The sequence below is a fragment of the Battus philenor genome, unplaced genomic scaffold, assembly GCF_028537555.1.
Source record: "Battus philenor isolate CCGP_79_NKW_IND1 unplaced genomic scaffold, ilBatPhil1.0.hap1 SCAF_24, whole genome shotgun sequence".
Lineage (NCBI taxonomy): Eukaryota > Metazoa > Arthropoda > Insecta > Lepidoptera > Papilionidae > Battus > Battus philenor.
In genome coordinates this window covers 3,226,087-3,253,476 of record NW_027181687.1, presented here as the reverse complement: position 1 = coordinate 3,253,476, position 27,390 = coordinate 3,226,087, and the positions used below count along the sequence as shown (strand labels likewise).

The 27,390-nt window shown below is 33.4% G+C and overlaps 1 protein-coding gene across 1 annotated transcript in view; it reads left to right on the top strand.

Annotated features, from left to right (window-relative positions):
• The window catches only part of LOC137924489 (cell adhesion molecule Dscam2-like), a 45,430-nt gene that overhangs the window by 8,642 nt on the left and 9,398 nt on the right, over nt 1-27,390 (top strand). The window contains exons 4-24 of the mRNA XM_068767874.1: nt 2,213-2,307; nt 6,603-6,694; nt 7,329-7,483; nt 8,410-8,500; nt 9,764-10,006; nt 11,051-11,219; nt 12,251-12,386; nt 14,238-14,357; nt 15,310-15,486; nt 15,921-16,065; nt 16,443-16,591; nt 17,567-17,732; nt 18,338-18,477; nt 19,793-19,945; nt 20,904-20,994; nt 21,245-21,327; nt 21,771-21,899; nt 22,869-23,021; nt 24,204-24,333; nt 25,238-25,419; nt 26,792-26,971. Of these exons, the coding sequence (XP_068623975.1) occupies nt 2,213-2,307; nt 6,603-6,694; nt 7,329-7,483; nt 8,410-8,500; nt 9,764-10,006; nt 11,051-11,219; nt 12,251-12,386; nt 14,238-14,357; nt 15,310-15,486; nt 15,921-16,065; nt 16,443-16,591; nt 17,567-17,732; nt 18,338-18,477; nt 19,793-19,945; nt 20,904-20,994; nt 21,245-21,327; nt 21,771-21,899; nt 22,869-23,021; nt 24,204-24,333; nt 25,238-25,419; nt 26,792-26,971 (2,979 nt within the window). The remainder of the gene's footprint in view (nt 1-2,212; nt 2,308-6,602; nt 6,695-7,328; nt 7,484-8,409; nt 8,501-9,763; nt 10,007-11,050; nt 11,220-12,250; nt 12,387-14,237; nt 14,358-15,309; nt 15,487-15,920; nt 16,066-16,442; nt 16,592-17,566; nt 17,733-18,337; nt 18,478-19,792; nt 19,946-20,903; nt 20,995-21,244; nt 21,328-21,770; nt 21,900-22,868; nt 23,022-24,203; nt 24,334-25,237; nt 25,420-26,791; nt 26,972-27,390) is intronic.

The following is a 27,390-nucleotide window of genomic DNA, read 5'->3' as shown; positions in this document are numbered from 1 at the left end:
TTTATTTATTTAACGAGGGCCGTTTTTGGGAACCCCTCGTTCCCTCTCATTTTTTGGATCAAGAACTTTTATTTCATGTTTTTCATAATAGCTTAATTTATTTTTCTACTATCGTCCGTATGTTCTTTCATTGTTATTGCTTTTATTTATATTCCTTCTTTGCATCGCCTTCCATCCTTTGTCACATTTTTTACAATATAATTTAATTTATGGTGGTATCTTGCATCCCTCATCAAGGAGGCGATGCTGCCACTGTTCATTTTGGCTCCCAATTCTATTTCCCGATCTATATGATATGATAAGCGATTGTCGCTTTTTCTTCATGAACTCTTACTAATGTTATTAATTATCATCTTTCTAAATTTACAGGTCAATCTGGCACAGGAAGTCGAGAAATCGAAGCGTTCGGAGGTATCGGCACAGTCCAAATAATGAGGATACTGGTATGTTGATAATTTTCTTGAGGTTCTGTAGGAAAAACCATGGATAAATACACGCAGCGTAGGAGGTCCACCCACATGGTGCACAGGTGACCTTAAAGTCGTCGGAAGACGAGAGTACTGCCCACTTTTTTCACTTTTATTAGAAATTTATGGAGGAGGGTTAAGAACGGTGGACATTTCTCGGCTAAAATGGTAATGATAAATTAAGACTTTATTGTAGACAACGTGTGACGTGTCTCTCAAATAGTCTTGAGATGTTACTTTGAGGTCCTTAGTCGATTTTTTTGCTATGTTATTTTATTCGGTATATCCGTTCGTATCTTTAAGAATTAAATCCAAGTACTGTAACCTACATAAGTTACCTTTTGTGTTTTGTTTATAAGACTCGGCATGTGATTTGGCACATCGGGAAGATGACTAAGACTTGTGGAAAGCATCGACTGGATTAAAGTGTGTTGACTAAGACAATGCTTTGTCTTAGTCGCACAGTACTTCGGTGGATTGTTATGTTTAGAAAATGACTTGAACTGATTATTTGACGATCGCTCACTACACGGAAAAACGCGTACGATGCTCAAAAGCCAAGTAAAACACTCTCCCCCATCTGTCAACTAAACGTCGTCGTACTCCCGAAGTCACCGTCACGAACAGCGTAGGCGATCCGAGTTAGGATCAGTATTCTACCTTAAATTGCCGAGTGGTCCACGCTACCTTCCAATCCTCAGTTCACACTTCACACTCACTACACAAACAGCAACACATACTTGAGCAAGAAAGCCTCGACTTAACTGCCACATCCCGCATCAGAGTGTCAAATGTAGGTTCGGAAAACCCGAACACTTCAGTTTATCACGGACCCCTTCGTTCCGTGAACTCATTTCCGATGAAGCCGTAAAAGCCTTAGGCCTCGCGTAATAGCAAAAACATCTCGAAACGATACAGTACAGTACTGATTGTTTTAAAATAATATTAATATTTACGACGAAAGATATTTAGACGTGCCAAATCAAATGCCTGGTACTATTGCAATAAAAATTTAAATATTACTTCAATATTATTTACAATTTACTTTTCAATTAAAAGTCTTACACTAAGCCTCTTATAATAAGCTTTGTAATAATTTTAGTTCGAATTTCAAGATTCTTTATTTCAAGTAGACCTAGCATACAGGCGCTTATGAAACGTTGGATACATATATATATTTCGAAAGGAACGTATGAAGAAAAGGCAAAAAGTTCGACACTTGCTCTTTTCAAAAAACGAAATACGTTACATTAATTATGTCGTGAACAGATGGAAGCATCGTTGGTTGTCCCCAAGAATTATTGTTATATAAAAATGAATGTTTGTTTGTATGTCCTTTATAGAATTGTAAACTATGCATTTTATCATGTCATGATCTTTGGCAAAGTTGTTGTGCATGAGCCCACAAAAGTTTCTAAGTCGGTATGAAATTTTTTTTCCCCAGATGACGCCACTGTCATTTCAACGAACTTCATATATAACTGTGTTAGTTCATGCTGATTTTTATTGAAACGAACACCGCTAACGAATGATGAAGTTTCGAATTGTGGGTGACATAAGAAATTATGTATATTGTGAAATTCATGTCCGGCACATATGAATAAAGTAAAAACAAAAAAAAACTACCTAAACATTTTTTTGTTTGATTCCACGCGTACGAAGTCACGGGGCATAAGTAGTTAATAATAAAACATCTTTGGTCTTAAAATACAAAAAAATATTAATAGCATTTATTTATCATTCAGCTCAGACTCACTCAAGGGTACGTCGTGATCTTGGATCGTCGAACATTGTCATCACCCATCATTTCACGGAGAAAATTGTGACCTCTGGTGAAGATGTAAGTAACAGATGATAGCAATAAAAACTATATCTAACTTGGTCTGCGACCTTTATCTGAAATTTATGCCTTTTAATATCTTTCTTGGGTAAAATCGATTACTGTTACTTCTGTAACAATATACGGTTTTTCGTAATATTATGTGTGTACAATATTATACATATAAGTATATATTTAAATATGTGTATATATATAAACATATATATGATACTGTATTATATATCTTAAGTTTGTCACGTCCATTACATTTCTAAAACAAATATTTTAAATCAAAATATGATTATCCTTGCGGAAATGGCGACACAATGGCATCTATAATCACAACCTTGGTTTCTTATTGTGGGAGGAAAACAATGAAAACATAAAATAAATTCGTTAAAATATAACAAACAATGTTAGCCTTATGGTTTATTATTAGCTTACTTATATAAGCTTTCTTAATAATACTGTGATCAAAAAGTAGAGTGAATTTGTTAATAAAACGTAAATTATTTATTCATTCTTTTAAATCGATTTCATCACCTTGATTAAAACGTCAGATAAAATGTAATTTTGTCAACGCTTTTTCTAGTCCTCGGTACAGTCGGAACAGTCTTTTTCAGTATAGACTTCAAGGCCGCCTGCGACTCTGTTCATATATCTTCAATCGTATCAAAACGACATCCCTGCATTGGCCTTTTCAGTTTTCTGAATAGCCATTAGTCTCACGGTGCCAAGGCAGGCCAAGCCGAATATGATGGTTACGGAACGAAATGAGTCGAGTTTTACGAACCCATAACATCGATCAATCGAAACTTGACGAATTTGAGATACGAAACATCATTCAAATTTGTTTAGACTGAGACAAGTTCTATTTCAACACTATCAGCAAGATCTCTAATTGTCAATCGTCGATTTTCAAGCCAACCAAATCTTTGATTATTTGGACGTAACCCCCGTCGGTTTTAAATTACAATTTCACCTTACTTTAGTATTTATATATAGTATTCGGCGATAAATATTGTACATCGACCTTTGGAAAGAGACAATCGGCTAGTTTCGGTTTCGTAGAGCATTATCTCTGTCCCACACTGTGCCGTTTTGTCAGTCGTGCGACAGAGATAAAGCTCTATGAAGTCGATTGTCTCTCGGTACTTTATGTATATAAATCGGGTCTTGGTATTATATTCATTAATAATTAGCGATTCAATCTAGTGGGGCCCTATTATATAACTACCAGCATTGGACATTAGCGTGAGGCAATACACAACTAGCTCCATATATATTCGTATAATAGCGTACAAAGTCAAATACTTTTCTTGTACACGATTGTTAATTAGTAGATTTAAGTAACATATATTTGTCACTAGAGGCTTTGGAAAGACAACCCCGAACCTGCCAGTACGATTGCCAGTCTATCCCATTAAAAACATAACATTATCATATTATAAAGGCCAGGCATATTTCTACTTCTTTGGTGGGCCCGAAAGACGCTCGTTGCAAGCAAGCGCACCTAGCCCGTGTGCAATGAAACCCTGGCGCCCCCTAGGCCTGACCCGCCCCCCCTCCGCGGCTATAACTATTAACTTAGCCGTCGTAACAAGAAAGTTTTTTCATATTCCAACAAGCTATTTTATAAGAAGGTATAGCTTACAGTATGGTATTAGTCACAGCCTTTCTTCTTATGACGGCATAATAACACTCATTGTTTTTATGCCTGTGTATCTCTGCTGCGAAACTAAGCAGCGAACCGCGATAGATTCCAAAACGATACTCTTAGGTGTCTCGGGGAGCGCCGCGTCCTGAGATGGCGGCGCCCGTATGCATTGCACACCCTGCACTATAGGTTAAGCCGCCCCTGACTGCAAGGCATAGGTCTGCCTAAAAGATTGCCGCGATGACCGGTCTTGCACTTCCCTGTCCAGTGACTTCCCGGAACTTTACTTAACATATATATATGTATATACATATATATATTTACATATATATATTTACATATATATATATATATATATATATATATATATATATATTTATATATATATGTATTTAAAAAGTTTTTGTAGCAATGTACCACGCGTTATAATTTCAAAACAATTTGTTGCGAATTTTCTCTTTCGTGTTCATTGGTTCATTTAAGCATAATGAGCTTCGGCTACACGTTAACCGGCACAGTTATCTATAATTAAATTTGGAACGTTAGCGTCTTTTAATGCTAAAAGTGTTTATGTCATACAAAATATTTTGTTTTTGAATATAAAATGGTACGTCTAATTGTCCAGTAATTTTATTAGCTACAAAACACTTTCAGTTGATCGAAATAGTGCTTATAAATTATTTTATAATAATTTCGTTAATAATGTTGAACTAAAAATATCAATTTTAACTATAAATACTTAACCTTGACTTAATGTTATGACATAATCAAAAAACGTATTTATAAACCTGGCAGTCAGGTCTACGAATAGATTTCATTTTTTTAAAAAATAAGTCGATATTCCTACGTAGGCTAAATTTACACGACTCGCATAACCCAATTCACGCCGAGGATTTCGTGTGTAATGTGTGTGAAAATTTATAACAACGAATAATGTCACGTGAGGAAGATATAAATTACGATGATACTTCGACAAACAACTTACGCAGAAGTTATAATGAAATATCATTATAATTTACTGAACTGAGTATTGGAAATAAAAATATATATTTAACAGCAAATTCAATGATGATATTTTTTCAACAATCTTATTTCTCTCAACAAGCTGTGGGCTATAATTGTGACTTCCATACGAGATTGAATGGGGAATAAGATCTATTGGCGATCCTTACTCGCCTACTACGCCCAGCGGATTTGCAAGTTGAAGTGACAGTGATCAGGCCACAGCGTGCAGAACAGAAAGCCGCTAGAGCCTTAAGGCTTTAGAGCAGACCAGCAAGCGCAAGACGGCTTGCTAAGATTGTCGGAAGACGGTAGACGTAGGTCGCTTCCAACCACTCCTATTGCAAATCAATGGGGAAGACATATCTAGCAGTAGATGTTCTAGATGATGAAAGGCATTCATAACTGTATGGTATTTTTAGGGCTTTGTCAATACTAGATTCCGCAGACAAATATTGTTTTAAAACAATGTTGTGTAATTAGTCTATTAATTTTATTTGAGACGCGGTCTTGAAATTGAAATCCAAATAAATCAATCACTATGAAACATTTTTATACTAGTAATAATGCTCTCTGATTTTTTTATTTGTAGTTGTAGATTAAATAAACTCGACTAGTCGTAAAGTGAATAAAGAATTGTGTTATTATTAAGTTTGAGTTTTTATTTGTAATCCGTGGTTTATGTATGGAAGGGACAATGTCATGTAGTCATTCATTTTGATCATAACACATGGATGTCTGCTAGGTGACATTCAAATGGCGGCAAGCAATTTTAATCATTTTTTTTCGTCTATATGACCGATACCTTATTATTACTTCTCTGTTATTTTTCTATATTGCTTATTACTAAATAACAATCGGTTTATATTATTTTTCGAGCTCCTGCCTTATTTCTGATATTTAGTTATTTATATATTTAAACACGATTTATATAAATTTTGTATAACGGAAAACTTAATGCTGAAGGCATTCTATACCAGATAATCGTTAGTATGTGCAGAGATAATAAAGTTAGGTGAAACAAGTTAATATCATAAAAGACGGAAAATAAAATAAAAAAGTAATATTCAATTGATATGAAAAGTAATCACATAAAAACACTTAACATCAATATACTAATGGCTACTATTTTCTGTAATTACTTATAAATATATTTATTTAAATATATACTCATACTATTTATATAAGTATAATAAAAAATGAAATAAATTTATCACAAAGATTCCGTCAGCCTGCCAAGCAACACCTTTCGAACCTTCGCTTTAAATATAAAACGTTTCCTGATCATATTTATTTCGAGGGGGAGCGCGTTCTATAGAAGAAGAGATTGTAATATTCATTTCCTGGTCTGCATTTGGCTTAAATTATCATCTTTTTCTATTATCTATTTGTACAATGTGTGCATGCCTTCTATTTAAAAAATAATCGAAATACTAAGATATAAATACAAATAGATAGCATTTGGCACATTGTTTAACCAAACTTTTTTCTCTATTACTTAATATTTATAATTTATAAAACTCATCTATTGTTATTTACTAAACTCTACCCTTATTTTTAGTTGTCTACCTATCCGGCAGCGGTCCGGACTTATATATTTTTATACGTATATATCAAATCAATCAATTATAAGATTTATATTTGATATAATTTATAGATAAGTCTGGAATGCACTGCAACCGCGGATAGACCTCCGCGTTTCATCTGGGAGAGAGACGGTGTGGCGATATCCTCTAACACGGACTCCAGGTAATTTTAGAAATAAACAATTTCTTAGATACTCTCATTTCTTGGATACGGCAGTTATTTTTATACAGGTAAGTTACGTTACCAGGGCAATCGACTACTAAAAGACGCTAATTAAATGATCTTTTCATCACAACGAAGTATTCGTGACTTTAATATAGAAAAAACTAAAAAAACTTAGACTCCTTATAAGAAAAAAACGAAATTAATATATTTATTTTAAACTAGCTTAGTCCGCGACTTTGTTCGCGTGGAATTTGACAAAAAAGATATATACTTCTTTTTTTTTCTTTTATGAATGTTTTATTTTATAATTAAAACTAGCCTAAGCTACTCCTTACTAAATCAGTCACCTACTATTATAAGTTTCGTCAAAAATATTCCAGCCTTTTCAGAGATAAGCCGGAACAAACAATCAGACAGATATACAGAAAGACATACAAAAATCTATTTATAGTCGTATAGTTCGTGTATATACTCATATGAGTGTAGTAAAAAGCGGTTATTTTAATTTGAAAAACAGACACTACAATTTTATTTATTTGTATAGATAATAAAAGATGCGGGCGATATTTCTGTATGACAGACTATGTAAAAAAATCTTTCCATAGTATAAATAATGTTAATTGATTTACAGGTATATACTTGGTCAGATGATGTCTGCTACGGGAGTTGGCGTGATATCACATTTCAATATATCCAGAGCACGGGTTGAAGATGGCGGATTGTTTTCTTGCGTCGCATACGAAGGCGATTCTAGTACAAGCCACGTGGCTCGAGTGGATGTATTTGGTATGATGTTTTTTTTTTTTTAATTTACTATATTACCATTACCAATATATATAATAAAAATCAATGAGCAATTGACGTACCATGTCCATTGACTATATTCGGAAATATTAATGTATGGAACTTAAAATAGAAAATATTTTTTATTTAAATTTTATTATGACTGTTCGATGGAATAAAAACTCAAATTGCGGCCATTCGTCAAATTTTTTAAACTTACTAATTTTAAGAGTTCATTAATAAATTTACTGACATTTAATTTAATTGGACCAAGAAACTAGTGTATGCGTAACATTATTTTTTGTAAATCGATTTAGCTATTACAGTTATAAACAAAACTTTGTAATTATTAGTTTTGATAATATTTATTTTTATATAAGTAAATTTAAAAGTACGACCTGTTATGAAAGAATGAACCTTCAAGTGATGGCTAAACTAAATGTAAGCGTTGCATCTTTATTATTTTATGTTATAAAAATGTAATATCATAATAATAAATGTCTTTTGCGAATTATAAATAGTAACATAGTTTAAAAATTGCTTATCTCAAGTAGTAGTGGGCGAAGTACATTGTTCGTGTGACCAATTGTCGTTGGAGCCGAAAGCTTCTAGAGTGGCAAGATAGCTGTGAAAGGATTTTTATAAATAGAACAATATGGCGCATAAGTCAAATGCTATCGACAATAATTTGAATAAACAAATCATTTTTATTTAAAATTACGAAAGCAATTTTTCATTTACTTTTGTGTTCCATAGAAGCATAGCTTAGTAAAAGACAAAGAATTCTTTCATTCTTTCAAATAAATTGTAGAAATGTAACATACGAGAAAAGTGGCGGGCGAAAACGTTTTTTTTTTTACAGTAAGGACTTAGCACGGGTCGAATAAAGCCTCTTAAGTGTGCGCGGAAATAACGTTTTGTTTTTATAGGTCCACCGTATATTAGAACTTTGCCACCGATAAAAGTGCAAAGTGGACAGCCGTTGAAACTAAGATGCCCTTACTATGGATACCCTATAAGGTAAATTATGTTTTTTCTCTTTTGATAAAAGAGCTCTCTAGCAAAAATGGAAGGTACTCGACTAGTTAAGAAATTACAAATAGGTTTAAGTAATGGTTGACAGTACCTTACATCCACACTTTATTTCAAGGTTGAAATTAATAAAAGTTTTTTTAATTATGTTACACTGATAGGTTATTTATTAAAAAAAAACAGAAAATACTGAGGTAAAGGCAATAATGAATTAAAATACAGTCCATGATACAGTAATAGCAAGCACATATGTATTTCACGTCAAAAAGCTTTGCCTACTTAGTTAATAGCTTAGTTAATAGTTAATATAACTTAAAGTAACTTATTTATGAAGCCTAAATAAAATATTTTATTGAATACGTTTTGGAAAGAACGTCATATTAGCGTAAATTATATTATCTGTATTTAAACGGATAATAATTTTTAAATAAACATTTTACATATTTGAAACATTTAAAATTAAAACACATAAAATAAATTACTTAATAAAAATGGAATCAATTATCCACATACACCTTTAATCCTCCTGTAAAGATATCTATGGGGGATATACCATAATCGCCAAGCTTGGCAGGCGTGTTGGCGATCAAAGTGTCATATTATAGTACGCAGAGTGTGGCTTGGGAAATGGAAATGGGTGAGAGCATTGCTTGCCGCCACACTTTCTTGTGGTTTTGTTACAAGGTTATAATATGGTCGCAAATATGAGTCCTCTGTCGGTGGGCTTGCACGACTCAATTTATATGCTATACTTTGTGTTTTTCGTTCAGAAGTTATTCATTCTTATTAATTATTCAATTGTTCACTTTTTTATCTTGTAACAATTTATTATTTGTACTATCCAGGTGTTTTATGTATCATAACAGAATGCTAGCAGAGTCTGATTTGATAAAAACAGATAGAGTTCTTCTTCTACTTAAGCCTACGAGGGTTAATTTAATCTGAGAAGAACCCACAAAAAACTCGACGAGTGGTTAAATTCACAATATCTTATACAACGATAACACATATAGGTTTCAAGAATTCTAGAAGTACTAAACTCGTTTAAAATTGGAATTGAATTGAGCCTTTCTATAATGACCTTAACTAAAATTCCTTGCGTCGATACCTTCCGTATTGAGGATCATGACTGTTTGGCCGACACAGATGTCACTACGTTGTGTCATCTGTGCCGGTCTTCTGTGTGTATTGCTCGACAAAAACTTGGAATAAAATGTAATATGTAAAATATGTTTTGTAACAAATTTTCAGTAAATTGGAATGGGAGCACAAAGGGAAGAAAATAATGAATTCAATGCTGCCGCAACATTCGCGCTACCGGCGCTTTTCTTCTATCGCAAAAACAAGGAAGAATTCGAAGAAGAAAAGAAAGAAACGACAATTGTTCGAACCGATGGAAGATGGAGTATTGAGTATACCTAGAGTTCTCAAGGAACAGAATGGGGAAATGTATACTTGTGTTGTATATAGTCCTTCTGGAGAGATGGCTAGAAGGTGCGTTACTTCATTGAAACCTTTATATACAAAAAATTATAACCATTGATATAGTTTCTCTTCATATTCATATATGCATGGATAATAATAATAAAAAAATTACATGTTTTAAAAATTATATCATCATTACAGTCGCAGGTCATTCACAGCTGGACATAAGCCTCTCCACAGATTTCCAATAAGGCCCTTTTCACCTCACATCTTTTGACGACCCTAATAAGGTTGTCAGTCCATCTTGTCGGTGGAAGTTATACGTTCCACTTGCTTATGGTCTCCATTCCAGAACTCTTAGTACTCAGCAGCCATATGTTAGAGTCTATATACCTTTTATCCTATAAGCGACAGCTATGAATTCTTTATATATTTTACAAAATTACCATAATTTAAAACCCAAATTACTTCTGTTTATCATTGCATATTTTAAACTTAGTCTGGCCATAAATAATGTTATAATTAAAAATAAACAAAATAATACTTTTGAATTGGGAATCTGTTTTTTTTTTATTTGATTACTCATTACGTTTTTTTTTTAATTTACGTTTCGGACTTCATCAGAACTGAGACCGGCCATCATCTAGACTTGATCTAAATCCACTGGTTTATTTATGGTTAATTTTAGAGTGTAAGGCTTGCTCTAAAACCCACGATAATTTGGAGTCTCTAAAATAATCCATACGATTAGCAATGAAGAATTTTCCCATGGTAATAGTCCGTGCTGCTATTGATAACAGGCCTCAAACTTTAAAAGACTGTATTGCAGCCAAAAGGGACCACCTAAAATAAGCTTTTTATATTTTTAATTGTTTCAAAAATGTTGTTTTTCTTTTGAGCAATATTTTTGACCAGACTAAGTATAGTGTATTTTACTGTATAGTTAATATATTAACATATGTAGTTTTTAAAATTTTTAAAATAAAATAAGAATAGTCAAAAAATTGAAATGACAGACATTTAAATTTTTTGCCTATAACATGTTATTTTCATACGTTCCTTTGTTGATATACAATGAAGAGTTAGTAAATAAAATTATATTTATAATTTCAGATCATTCGAAATTCAAGTGGTAGAAGCGCCAGCATTGGACGAATTGCGTGTCGGTACGGGGTTGAAAGAGGGTCAAATTGTTCAAATCACATGTAATATCATCAGCGGAGATCCACCCATTTTCTTCTCCTGGCTCAAAGATGGCATGAAAATTCCTGCTAGCTTAAAAGTAATAACTTCTTTATATTAATACTTTTTCTAGATAAATAAAGAATCAATATATCTACTCTCAGTAGTTAAAAAACCTATTGTGAATATCATCACGCTCCGTTATTTATTACTCCATAACTGTAATATTTATTTCCTGTACATATTCTTTACTATTCAACCCAAGATGGTGCAGAAATAACAAATAAGCCGGTATGTAAAGGTAATAGAAAAACTAACATTCATCGTCATCGTGTTTTTACTCAAAGGCCACCCACTGCTGGACATCGGCCCCCGCCATAGATTTTCAATTAGTTGCTAGCCACCTGCTTCCATCGTCTTCCAACAACCTTAACAAGGATCTATCAACTTTTTAGTTTAGTAGTCTAGTAGACGTTCCAGTAATAGGTAATTATATACACATACAGTCACGAGCCGTTGTAGCCCAGCGATAAAGAACTGAGACCTGCAATCGTAGGTCGCGGGTTCGATTCCCGGGTTGAAGCCTTCATAATTCATGCTTTGTACATTAATAGGATTGCCACTAGTCACAAAAAATTTTTCAGAGGATGGGCACCAGCGCCCTCTGCGTACCATAATACAGCGATTATGGTATATCCCCCATAGATATCCTTGGGAAAGGCCTATGGTTTGCAGTGAGCTGAAACAACGATGAAATAACTCATTTAAAAATCTAAATAAGTAATTCGAAAAGATAAATCTTTTTCCCAGAACTCCTTAATAGTGCCTTGTTAAAGTTTATTGACATTAAAACGATGTATGTTGTTAAACCAGAGATTCATTAATTTTTGGCACTCTTAAATTTGATATAACGTAATACATACGCCCTAAAATATAATAAAAATAGTTTGCTTCGATTGAATGATTTAAATGTAATAAAAAATGATATGTTTCAAAATTTATTCTTTATTAGTAAATGAATATAAATTACGATTAAAATTAAACTATGTTTAGTAGGTACCATTTATACACAATTTTATTTACTTCGTCATGAAATTTCTTTTAAAAAAAATACGTTTTTTGTCGTTTCAGATAAACGAACGAAGCTCAGAGTTGTTCAGCGTTCTGATCATAAAGAGAGTTTCGCTGGAACATTGCGGTAAATACACTTGCATTGCCACAAACCACGTCGGCAAAGTCAATCAGACGGCAGACTTGTATATCAATGGTAAGTAATGCTAATAGCACATATTTTGTGAAACGAAAATATAAGACTTCAGATTTTAATTTACTAAAAATTATGTCACATATGATATGTACAGGATGATTGATTATTGGTGTGAAAGTTTGAAAGGGATGAATGTATAGCCCATTTGCTGTCAATTAACATATAGCACACCCTAACCAAAAATCAACGGTTGCAGAAATAAAAGATAACGTATAGATAATATAGTGAAACAATCCGTTTTCAGATTTCGAATAACTATTTATAATAATAATTATTGTTTACTATCTGTCCTTACCGACTTTGTACTGCCAGAAGTTAATGACCTGTGATATTCCAATAGGAAAAATAAATTATGATAATTTTTTTAAAGTAATCACTTTATACAAGTTATTTGTAAATAGACGTAAAAGATTTAAATATTTTTGGTGATATATAAGCTATATATCTCTATAGATTAGTTGCATTAATCCAAATCTAGAGAAGATTGTACATCCTTGGAGGAGGCTTTCACTTGCAGAGGGGTTTTTCTTATTTTCATAATTTATTTTTTAAGTTACAACTTTATTTTTTTGTACTATGTCATGTTTACGTTCTGCCTACAAATATAAGGCATTTTATTTTATTAAACTATACATTAAAACTTTTTGCCTATAACCAATCATCTTCTACATTATATGTTATAAATTCATAAAATGAAACTGGATTTCATCGGTTTTTATCCTTTCACGAAACGGTGAATTCCGTCGAAAAAGTAAGAAATAAAAACAAAAATAAATCTTTATTAAAAATGTTTTGCGATTTAAACAATAAATCAATATATGTTTAATATTAATTATAAAACACTTATGTATAAAACGCTGTGTTGATTTACAACTTCGTGATTTAACATAACAGCTTCGACTCGAAACACGAGTGTAACAAATAAAGTTTTAGAAAACTTCGCTCGTTTTTCTTAACACATTAGAAAGTACGTATGTACTTAGTAATATATTAGTTGACGACAACTTCCAACGACTTTGAAATATATCTTGAAATAATGAACTTGAAATATTTAATTAAATAAGACTACACCTTTCACTGCTGAATAAATGAAATAAAAAATTAATTTTATTATGTGAAGGCATTTTGTATTTTAAGATAACGGTTTTACTATAGACACAGACTGTTGCGAGGCCTTTGACATTGCACATAAATTTTATTTAAACACATGTTTAAGAGTAGATCTGAATAATATAGTTATTACTTACCTAAAGACAGCGTTAAAAGTGGCGAAAGCTTTTTTATCTTTGTTTGAAGTAGACACGACTGTTCCATACAGAACGCTATTGCGAAACGCCAGTATTGTCAAAGTTACATGAAATATCCTTGCGGGAGTAATGTCATGAAGGTTCCTACTTGCTCTGTCCTAGGTATATAATAGGGATATGAGAACAATTATAATTTCTTTACAAAATTATATTGCTTGCATCCTCTTTTTTCGTCTATCTTGATGTCAATTATTCTTTGTCTTTTATTACTCACTATTACTCCTCCTCACCTCACTTTCATCGCCTTCTTTCAACAATTTTACAAGTATTACATTTTATGTATTACTTTATTTTTATTTTTTTACTTTCTTATATATTATGCATTTTTGTAGTTCTGTTTAACTTCAACATTTGCTCGAAGTCTATTGTCTGTCAACAAAATTATTATTAGGGCATCTGGATTCGTAAATTGGCAAACGAAATATAAAAAATGATGGTTCGAGTGGCAGTTATATCCTTACAATATTTACTACGTCTTATACAATAAATATTTAAATCAAAATTTCATTTAAAATTTATCTGTTTGATTTTTTCTCCATAACAGTTGCTCCGAAATGGGTAGAGGAACCGACAAACACATCATTACTGCTTGGTCAGCGAGGTGTTATATATTGTAACGCAAATGGATATCCAACACCGCAAATACATTGGATGAAACGTGACGGTAAATATAAAATATTAAGGGAACCGGAAAGTAATGTCGTTTCTGTCGAAATATTTTACAGAAAACCTATTGATTTTTACGCCTCCGGCATTAAAAATATATATACTAGATGGCAAAAGATTGTTGATAACGAAGGTGAATATATTATTGATTAGAAATAAAAACATTTTAAGCATGTAGTGGTGTGAATTTAACTTAAAAAAGTGATATTACTTTCCGGTCCCTCTAATATACATATATAAATATATATATAATATTTCATAATTCTACTATCGTGACGTAAGAAAAAGATTTGCACTTAATAAATTGAATTATTAATAAAAAAATTTTAACTTACATTCATAATGCATTTAATAAACTACATGTAAGATCGGAAGTTGGTATGAGTTATGTGTATAAGTCCACGCTTATCAATGAGTGTAAGTGATTAATTTTGTATGTTATTGATTCATTTATATAAAGAAGTTATCCTCTTTCCTTCACTATCACTTCGTGATCAAATCAATAATTTAATGTAGATAATAAAACTAATATGGAATAGTCTACGCCAGGGATGATCAACACGAGGCCCGCGGCTGCTTACGACCCTTTAAACATATCTATGTGACTCACTTAACATTTCGTAAATTGAATTTATTATTTGAAATCTCTCCCATCAATTTACTATAGTAAAATTGTACATATTAACTTTATTATAATTAAAATTAATAACAATTTAATTATGACTAGTTACACAGCGACTTGTTCAAACACAATACGAAAACGACGCGATTTATTTGTTTTAAATGTGTACATAAATTCCTTGTTACTAATTTTACATTCTTTAATTATAAATATAGTTTTGTAGATTATTAATAAGTGTTACTTTATGTGCGACTTGTCACACAATTTTAAAATTTGTATTGGCCTGTCGATTAAAAAGGTTGCTTACCCCTGCTCTATACCTTTCTAGCCGCCCTCGGAATATGGAGGCCAGTTTTAGATCTCGCGGGTGGAGGTGTCATCAGTTATCCCAATGGCACATTGGTCATTGAAGTCGTATCTCTGTCGGATGAGGGCGTGTATGCTTGCAACGTTGAAAACGGCATCGGGGATGCGCTCAACAAAAACCTATGGATTAGTGTTAATAGTAAGTATTTATCATTATCATTTCAACCATAAGACGGCCACTAATCTCTAATAGGACTTATTGAAAAATGTCTACAAATAGCGGTTTCTACGATAAAAAGCCTGTCTCTCCTTTATACATCTGCTACATTTGCCGGTGGGTCACCACTCCTAAACTAAAAGCCTGAATATCTATCTGTTTCTGCTCTATGTGGCCTTTCCAATGCCTCTACAACTTGTCAATCAGTCGCTGTTTGAGCGACTGCGAATCTAGTAATGTTAGCACCGATGAGATATCACGTTTCATTGCAGGACTTGTTTATTTTATTGCATAAATAGTACAAAAGGCATTTTGCCTTTAAGAAGCTGAAAAGAGCATCATTAAAATATTGTATTAACCATGCTATTATCATGTCTGTAAAATATTATTAATAATAAATACAAAGCTATTTCTAGAGCCGGTGCATTTTGAATCTGTGGGCACGAACCTGACGACAAAGCTGGGGTTGCCAGTAACATTGCCTTGTCGTCCGCTCGGCGACAGCCCTATAAGAGTTAAGTGGACTGTGGATGGAAAAGGAGTCGACTTCACAACCTCTAGGTAAGCGGAATTAGTTCATATATTATATTGGTCGTAACATTTAAACCTTTACTGTTGACTCAAAATTAGCGGATTTTACACGTTTTTTATTTTTTTCGTCATTCCGATATTATTATATAAAAGTGACATCTTGTACCACAGTAAAGAAATAGATTGATTTCGACTAACCGTTGCAAAAAATATTTTGCAAAAAGTTCAAATTATGTTTAACAGATGGCGCAAATATTAATTTGTGAATATTATAACTAAACAGTAATGTTTTTAATTTGTAGATTTACAGGTTGATAATATTACTCGTAGGGGATAAATTATAAATTTGGTTAAAGTATTAATTCTTCATAAAAATTGATGATGTTCAAAACTTAAAAATATTTCAGAATAACAGTATCGGAAAGTGTGAGCCCTAACGGCATTAAAAGCACTATAAACATAAATTACGTAGAAAGCAGAGACGGCGGCACCTATGAATGCAGAGCAAGCAATCCTTACGGCGTTGCAACGTACTTCATACATCTTGATATTTTAGGTAAGTTCCAGAGCGAAGCGCTTTCACTATCTTGGTAATTTAACTTTTAATTTATTTATTATTCTTCTTGCTCGCTTTTCTTCATTGCTGACGGTTGCTTCATTGTTGACGCCCTTCCTGGAAAGTCTTGATACCAGCTTCTATTACTGTGAGACATGTCACCAACCCGCACAGAGTACGCCTATCCAATTGGTGATCGCCCTCTTGGTTTCTTTAACCTATACTTTTCTTACGACAACCTGCTTTCCGAGACTGGGTTGCCTTGAGGCCCAGAATCCGCTTGTAGCAGATGGTGGAAAACCTGATCATTATATAGACTTGATCAAGAACATATCTATAGATATTTTTGGTAGGCATTTCATAGTAAGAGTAGAGCATTCTTTGCCAAATCATTTTTAAAATGAGGATTTTACTTATTGTTAAAAATAATTAGTAACACTGCCATCTAGTTTTACAAACCTAAACTATAACTATTGAATAATTCGAATAGTTGCTTACATTTTCAAACAATATTAATTTTATATATTTTCTATCCATCATGATGACTGGTTTAATATTATTATTGTTATTATCTTGTATTTACAATATAGTCACTACGAGTCCAATTCTACACAGGAAATTACCGAAGTAGCTGTGCTCTGTAATCACCTATGTAAGTAGAAAAGTGAGGCCTCGAAGATAGGCAGGATCGCTTTAACGAGGCGCGTGTGCTCTTCCGCCAGCGCACTGCGCCATTACTGCCATCTGATCGCCTGATCTGGCGGAAAGTGCTAATTCGGCCATAGGATAGGACTGACGCCGCCTCGATGGATATCGCGCGATATCAGCTTGCCATCCATATGGCCACCCTCCTCTAGGTATTGTAGATCTAAATTAAACAGAGTTGAATGACCAGTGAAAAACTAACCAAACCAATTGCTGCAATATCATTAATACGTACCAAAAAATTGTGCTAATATTAAATAAATGTTTCAGAGCCACCAACTCCACCGTTAGATCTGCAAGTGGATTCAGTTTCGAGCAACTCAGTAAAGCTGTCATGGAGAGACACCATCAGCACACATGTACAGTATTATACTATACAATATGCGACCAACGACTACATGCTGTGGGATTCGGGGAAGAGCATCAATATCACTAGGTAAAACTATGATTTAGGTCTAAACCCTTAGTTCCTGAGTAGGTGCAGACCTGGGACCCAGGGGAACTGGACAGGTCTACATTGGCATGAAGAAAAGAGGGTCTCCACTGCAACAGGACACTGCATCGACTAAAGTCGCCACAGCGTGCCAATACGCCACGCGACTTTAAAATCTTATGATATTATTATCGCGTTTTGTTTAAATAGGTATGTCATTTAGTCAATATAAACATTCCGTATGGGAATGCCGTTCAGTTTACTTCATACTATGTAGCGGTATTTTATTTTAGTTAAGATAGATAACCAGTCCTACTCTTACACAATCAATTCTCTGAATGAATACAAGACATTGATACGCATCTTTGTTTGAATAATTTTTGACTATTTATATGCCCGTGGAATAATCATGTCGATGTGCCGCGACGTCTACGTGGTGTTCTCTTGCGGCGATATCATTGAAGACAGGACTCATTTAAACAAGACGATTCCTTTTTTTTTTTTGCTAAAAAAATATTTACACTACGACCTCCCGGGTTAACAGTTGTATGTCTAGAGTGGCAGCAAAGACGTTAATTAAATTATAAATTTTTGTTAAATGTTTTCAGACAAGAGAACGACATTCGACAGAGCATAGAGCTTCGAGATTTGCAACCAGCTGTAGACTATAGAGTACGCCTGGCCTCTGGCAATCAGGTGGACCTCAGTCCATTCACACAGCCTGTTCACTTTACAACGATGCAAGAAGGTACTGCACATTTTATATTCATATTCCTCTTACAGACTTGCATATTTTAAAGACTGGTTGTATGTTCTTATTCTAATTTGTTTCAATAAAAACATAGCACATATTTAATGGAATCAGGCGTTACCTTGCGGAAGTCCATCCTCAGCAAGAAAAGGACCAATATTTAGCCACTTCAGCACATGCAGTGGTAGTCGTGCAACAAAGTGCATCGCCCACCAGCCCGCTGATAAATGCGTATGCTGCAAAAATGCGAATTACACAATCAAACAGAGTATGACTCTGTGTTTGGCACTAATTGGTGTAACATAACTCCTGAAGATGCCCCGTGGAGGGGCGAAACAGTTGTTGAGTGATTTGACCTTTTTGGTCCTTTTTTACATAGCATATATAAATACATTTCTTTCTGGTTTTTTTTATTATCTTTTGTTATGATTACTGTTTTTAATCAAATTTAACCCCAATAATCCATAATTAACTCAATATATGTGTGATATGAGCTCCAATCCATAGACGCCCATTTCTAAGCACAGGCCTCCGCCAAGTATACCTATGAGTGGATATACCATAATTGCCACGCTTGACAGGCGAGTTGGCGATCTCGGTGCGATATATGTAGAGGACGCTGCTGCTCATCTTCTGGAAACTTGTTTGTGAGAAGTGGCAATCCTATATAATTTATGCACAAATAGTGAATTATACAAGATTGTATTCCAAAAATCGAACCTACGATCGCAAGTCTCTGTCCCCTATCGCCGGGCGACCACAGTTCAATATTTGCTTCACATTTTATATTTAGTCTTGTACCAACTTGTAAAGACTTAAACATGAAGAATTTTTTTGTTATCAAAATATAGTAAAGAATTTATATGAAAACCTTTCTGTTTTATTGGATAGAGTATTGTTTGGAAATAATGAAAATAAAACACAGTAACGGATACAAGTCTCCCTTGGCAACACACAGATGTCTAATATTTTATCAAAGATTTTATCAAATATTGGCAAAATGTTGTCTATTTCTTTAAACACAATAGGTTCTGTGTGGACTCTGTCTTCAATATGACCATATAAAATATTTAGTGGGTTTAAATTCATTATCAGGATGTGCAGACAATAATTTGTATTTGCATTGCGCATGATAAAATTTTAACTAACTATACATTTTTTAATATTTTTATTTTTATAAAGAAATTTTGGTATATTTGTATCCACTAATAATGATGGTGAATCCTTGATTTTATTTTACATCCTGTGCCTGATTACAATATTTTTGTTACTGTTGTCATAAAAATAAATAGATATAATGTAATAATTTCAGCACCATCATCGAGTCCAATAAGTGTGCAAGTTCAGGCGACTGAAAGCCCAGGGGAACTCATCGTGTCGTGGATTGCCCCACCCAGGGATACCCACAATGGCCCACTACAAGGCTATCATGTGAAAGCAGTTCCAAGACTTAGTGGAGATTCTGGTATGTTGAACACAAATATTTATATACATGAAACCTTTTATAATATTGATACATACTTCAATAAATTAAGGGTGTTTAAAATTTTTTTGTTACTTACATTTTGGCAGAAATTTAGCGAAAAGGCTTCTTACACAAAGTATATAATACTTTAAATATTCAGGCATGGTCATATCCATTAAATGCAATGGTCGTCCATTACTTAACATAGGCATTTCCCATAAAGTTGTTAGAAGTAGCTTGCGTTCAGCGTCTTTCGACAACCTAATAAAGGTTACCTACCTACTACCTACCTACCTCCATCAGACCTACTGCACTTGCTGGTCTTAGGTCTTCACTCCAGAACCTTTAACTTTAATACTTGCTGCCTTCAGGATATCAAGAATGGAATGCCAGTCTCGGCTAGCAGAGACAATAGAGGAGAACAACAATGTTTGGTTACTTACAACGAAGAACATTGCCAGATCTTTCTGGTATTCTATAAAATGGTTTTAAGAACAATCATTAAAAGTAATAAATAATAAGTACAAATAAAAGTGAAATGTTTTTAAAATAGAGATAAACATTATCTGTAATATAGCCAGTAAGAAATAAGAATTAAGAACTAACAAATAAAATTAGAGTAAATTGTACCTAAGGAAATAAAGAAATAAAATGAATAAAAATAAATAGAGAAGAGAGAAGGCGATAAAAGTGCAGTGAATGGATGTATGGAAAATAATGGAGAGGAATGAAGGATGGAAGAAAGAGAAAGAAGTGAAGTAAGAAGAAGAAAGAAGTATGAATGATAAAGGATTACAAGAAAAGATTATTATTGTAAAAATGATCCTTGCTCACACATGGTAGGGGAGTATGAGAGGTCCCCAAAAAAATTAATTGCTGTCTTTTAACAACTTTGTATGTATTATGTTAAGGTTCTTAATAACCTTATAAGTACTAATTTCATTAATCGTATTTCCAGGTCCAAACGACACTCATACGAAAATGGTTAAGGTGACCCCAAGAAAAGGAAAACAGGAGACAGTCCTAAGTGGTCTTTTAAAGAATACAAGGTGAGCTGTTATAACATGTTTTAGTTATAAGGCATATAAAGTAAAAATAATACACGTAGAAGTTATAATCTACTAATGTTAAGAAGACCTTCTTGACTACACTCTCTGAATGCAAGTTTATATTCTAATAATATGATAAACTTCTAAAAATTTACTGTTAGTGGCTATTTCGATATGGGTTTATTCGGTGAGAGTGGTGACAGTAATATAATAACAAACATATAAATTTAATTTTGAAATATTTCTACAGATATGCGGTTACAGTTAGTGCATTCAATTCGGCTGGCACCGGCCCATACTCTTTGCCTGTTTATCAAACTACTAGAGAAGGAGGTAATTAATATGTTAATTGGTTTAGTTAAACTAAGGAAATAAATTTTTAACACTTCTGTTTCCATTTTGACTACAGTGTCAAGTAATGTAAACACACATAACATAATAACACACTTGAAAGTGTTTACTATGATTTTAACCTTATGCACCAGTCACCATGTACATGTATAAATATAAGCATATATATATATATATATATATATATATATATATATATATATATATATATATATATATATATATATATATATATATATATATATATTTATTTTCCATCACAACAAAAATCATCAACTTTATCTGTGAAATATGACAATTTATCTCAACACCAAACATTTCCATCCCTGTCACTTACAGACAAAAACCATTTACCAAAAAAAAATTGACTTCTTCTAATCAAGATACGAAACTACAAACATCTCCTTTACTCTCTATTCTCTCAGCTCCGGAACACCCTCCCGCTGCAGTAGAATGTCGCGGTGTGTCATCTTCTTCTCTCCGCGTCGCTTGGCAACCAATTTCTTCACAGGGTACCTCTCTGCTTGGCTACACCATACATTACTGCACCGAAGGTATATAATAAATATATATTGTAGACTTCTCAAGGACGCCTTTAAGTAAATATGTAAGACGAAATTATAAATCAACATACATTTTGTTAGAAAGTTTGAAGAAGTTGTTTTGAAGAAGTTAATTTTTATCATCATCTTTACTGCGTCAGCCATCATGATAACCGGTATTGCGTTGCCTATCCAATAACTTCCCTCGTCCTTAACCATGTCGTCTACCTAGTGGGGTATGTCTACCCACGCCACGGCTCTGGCTCCAGGTCATCACCAAAGTATCTTTCGGCCCCTACAGACGGTTCTTTTGAACTACATCGGTGACCTGACTTCAACTGGTGAATTTTAATGCTCCGTGCATGCTATTGTTATTTTAAACTTAACTCTGGGGAACCTTGCCACAGTTGTCTAACTGTTAGGGTCAGCTTTCACTGCGTGCTTCATGTATTTTTATTAATACAAATCACAGTCCACTGAATATTACTTTTGTTTATTAGTAATTACTCCTTTATTTAATGGAATCAGGCGTTACCTCGTCCATCCTGAGTAAGAAAAGAAGATAAAGTGCCTTATGTACCTTATGCCTGCATTTATCAGCGGACTGGCGGGCGGTGCACTTTGTTGCACGACTACCACTGCATGTGCGGAAGTGGCTAAATATTGGTCCTTTTCTTACTTAGTAATTACTCCTATATTGGAGTAGCAATAGGCAGGCCACAAAGCGTACAGAACTGATGACTGCTGGGGTATTGAGGTTCTGGAATGGAGACTGCCGGCTGGCAATCACAGCATAAGACGTCCACCCATTAAAGTCGAAGGATTCTGGATTTAATGAAGGAGTTAATGAAAATGGAATATTGTAAATCTATAGAGAGGCCAGTAGATGTCTTATAGCTGAATTGATGATGTCTGTCACATTTAACCGATAGAGATTTATTTATATTACAATACTTAATTATTTTATTGTCATACTTCCAGATGGACCATGGTCGAATTTGACTTCACCTCACTCAGAACTGTACCTCCAGGGACTTCTGAAATACACGAACTACACGATCAAAGTAGCAGGATTTTCCAGCTATGGTGCTGGACCCTTTTCTTACCCGGTCATATGTACCACTTTGCAGGATGGTAATTATATTTTTAAATGTATAGACAAATGTTTCCCAAAGTGGTCCAGGTGGACCTCCAGGGGACCACGCGAGACTGGACATATGTCTACATAGCTTTGACTAAAAATGGTTCACCAATCGTAAGCGTGGGTCCATGATACTTATGCGGGAGTTTTCTAAATGTAATAAGTGAGAATTCGTTGATTCCTTGTGCTGTAAGTAGATGTAAAAAAAAATAAAGTTTAATGGAATTACTTTTTTAAATTGTACAAATAACCTTTTCTGACATTCACTCACTGATAATTAATTGTTTAACCAATTAATTCTCACTGATTTTGAGCTATTAATTCGTGGCTGTAACTAATCCGCGACGTATATTACCACAATTAATGGCAATCTTCACATGTTTCTAGACTAGAAAGATTTGCCGGAACTGGCTCAATTTAGAAAGTCGTCTATGGGCGAAAAATTCTATATAATATATAGCTTTATATAATAAATAGCTTTATAGGGGGTAAATATATAGCTCATACGTAAGCAAAAAAAAATAAAAATTTTACACTTATTTCTGATCACTGTAAACACAGAGGTACTCATCACCAACCTAACTTATAGATCAGGGGTGGCAACCTGCGGCCCCCGTACCAAATTATTTTTCTCCGCATAAATTTACCCGGGATTTCTAATATATTAAAAAATGTTAACTTTACAAGCACTGGCCAATATTAACTAGCGTCTGAAAGTTACTAAAAAGTGATAACTATACTAATATATCGGATATTCACAAAATTCTCAATGTTAATATTTAAACTAAATATACTTATTTCAACACATTAATACTCTGCGTACCGTAATACCACACTGCGATCGCCAACCCGCCTGCCAAGCGTGGTGATTATGGTATACCCCTTCATAGAACTTTTTGGGGTAGGCCTATGTTTTGCATTGCTTATGTGGTCTGAACCACTTGTTATATGTTGTCAATAAATACAACTTCAGTATTTTTAAATACTTTTTTGCATACCATACGTATTTAATTTCGACCCACGGAAGACTAAAGTGTAAAATATATTATCTATGCGCTTGGCCACTTCTGTTATAGGTAATATATTTATCATATTCATCATATTCACATTTCACACACAAATATATTTATCATATTCACATTTATAAAGAAGTTTAATTTATATTATGATTTCAGTTCCAGGCCCACCATCTGCCATCAAGCTTTTAGTTTCTTCACCTACTTCGCTGCTAGTGAGTTGGAAGAAACCTGATCAGCCTAATGGTGAAGTAACGCACTACACCGTCTATGTTAAACCTGTTTCAAGGTAATTAGCAGAAAATTCAAAAGCATAACAATAGTGTTAGCATTTAATTCCTGCCAGGACAGAATGGAAGAGAAAATAAAAAAATGTAAATAAAAGTAAAAATTTCAAAAAATATAAGTAAGATGTGGCAAATTAAAAATTTCAATTAAAGAAAAAAATATTTGCACAGTTAAAAGGAGGATGTAATATATTGATGACGTCACTTCTTATTAGATTGTGTTCTTAATTTGAAAAATAACATAATTTAGTATAAAATAATAGTGGTGTTATATCACATGATAAGGTCAATTATTGATTAATTATGTAATAAAATATTGTTTGTAATTTAAATTTAGGTATACCTCGTCTATATTGAGGATGTTTTATTTACGAAAGCCAATATGAAAGTAAACTTTTTTATAGTTCAGTCGTCTCAGTGGAAAAAAAAACAAACAATGAATTAGTTTATTTGTTACTAATAACTAATATATTGGAATTTATCTAAGTACCGTAATACAAATTTTGTGTTATTTTATGTATAGTAAAAGAAAAAAACAAAAAGGCTAATAATGAATGATATGAGATGAAAAATATGAAGCAGCCTATACCCAGTGTATTTATTCGTAAAATAGATCATAAGTAATAAACATACAGTTGTGACCTCTTTAATGACTTTGAATAAGTGAAAAAAATAATTCGTTACGTCATTTCATTGAAGTTGTAAGCTAAGTAAACGATTTTTTTCAGTAATTAAAAAATTTTCATTTTATTAATAAAATAATAACTTTTTTAGAGAAATATGTATTGATACTACTTAGTTACAAATTTTGACATTAGTTATACTCGTGGAAAGTATTTTAAGTAAAGAAATTTACCAAATACTAGAACTGTAGATATTTTAAAAAAATATCTTTATATTACGCAGTACAAGTGCACCGCAGAACTACAGGATTGAAGCGACCCAGGAGTCGAACCTATCTCGTCAGTTCACTTTCCCCCTTACGGCGCTGTCAACCGGCAGGCAGTACGAAGTGTTTGTGAGAGCCCACACGGGGGCAGGGGAAGGCTCGCCCAGCAATAGAGTTCACGCTGAATTAACTCCAAAAGGTAATTTTCTTATTCTCTGTGGAATAAAAACACACACATGATAGGTCCCAAATAAAATAGGTCTTGAAGAAATTTTACAAAATAATAACTAAATTTAATAAACTTATTTACGTATATTTGAGAGTTTTTTTTATAATCTTGTATTTAAAAGTCGCAATTACTTTATTTCAGAGTGCAATACCATCTGCAGAGACGGATAAGTAATAAGTCTTTTTGATTTTAAATCATATATACAGTGAATTTAGAGTTAAAATCCGTGTAATGTATTAATTAAACTGAAAATTATTTTCCATTTCTTATAAGGGACGACATAAAATTTTTATCGTTAATGCTTAGTATGAAATCCACAAGAAGCGTATATTATATTAGTCGTCGTCGTATCAGCCCATAGACGTTCTCTACAAGGCATAGCCCCCCCCCCCCCTTCTCCAAGATATCTATGGGTGATATACCATAGACATCTCGCTTGGTAGGGCTAACGACTGTAGTGTAGTTTCATGGTATGCAGAGGACGCTGCTGCCCATCCTTTAGAAACTTGTTTGCGAGCAATCGCAATCCTGAATAATGCAAAAAGTGTGAATTATGTAAAATTGTATATCGGGAAATAAACCCGTGACCTATGATCGCAAGTCTCAGTTTTATATCGCTGGGCTGACTCTGTGTTATTCATCAAGAAAAATGAGACGGTATAACAAAAAAAAGAACGAAAGCCTCAAATAAACGATTCTATGAAGTATAAGTAAAATTTAAAAAATTCCAAATTTTATTTTCTGTCTTTTTTAGAACTGACACTGTGTTTAAGTTTCATTGTCTTATAATTTTGATTTAAATATATAGCTGAACAAAAATAAATGTATATTAAATGACAAGGATCCTTGGAAATGATGTCGCTTGATTATTTTGATTTAATTTGGGCTATATCTGATAAGTGTATATGTAAAAATCTGCACTAATAAGTTTTAATAAACGATGTGTTGTATATGTATGTAGAGTTTCCTCTTGCTTCTTCTACACAACTGTAGCACCTTGCGAAGCAGAATAAAGTCAGAGAAAAAATAGATAACAAAAGTAATAAATTGACGATCAATAAGAGTTCTGTTAAAAGTTTCAATGTGGAATAAGTGAATTTTATTTTATTTTTTTCTTATCTTATTATTACACAATAAGTTGCGTGGATAGTAAGTTGGGTGTCCCACTAGTGGACCGACGACATAGCCTATGCTTCGCACAGTCGTCGAATTAATGCCACGGACATCTTAGCGTATAACGATACTATTCTTTAGGTAAAAGCCGGTCTTCCCAGTGGTCACATAATAATCTGGTTCTATTTAATATTTTTCTTGGTGAATAATATAATGGTTGATTGTTCAGTGGTAGCGGGCGTGTCATCGTTGGGCGGCACCGTGTGGGTAGGAGTGGGACGCTCTTTGCTACTGGCGTGCGCATGCGTGGGCTCACCACCGCCACGCACCGTGTGGTATCACAACCACAACATCATCACGCACCACCCCAGGTTCACAAGGAACCACGACGACAGTCTCCTCATTAACAGTAAGTGCATGACTTTATACCAGTAATTGAAGGTACCAGATATTAGTTCAGGAGAAAGTGATATATACTGCTCCATCAAGGTTAACATAATCAACCATAGTTATGATCGGGGCTAATATATGTTTACGATAAGTAAAGATATTATTTATTTTTCTTTGTTACGTAAAATTAGTGTAAACTTATGTGTTGCTATCAGTATATAAAAAGTGTAAACTTCTAAAAAAAAAAACGTAATAGGGCCATTGGATCAAAAATCATTTAAATAAATACTTGCCAACTTTTACTTCTCATGTTTTTTCTCTGGCTTTTACATCTTCATCAAATTTAAGAAAGAAGAGCTCTTCTCTTAAGACGGGCCGTTCTGTTAACCCATATTGGTTACCACTTAGGTTTGATGAGGTGGCTCAATAGCTGTAGCA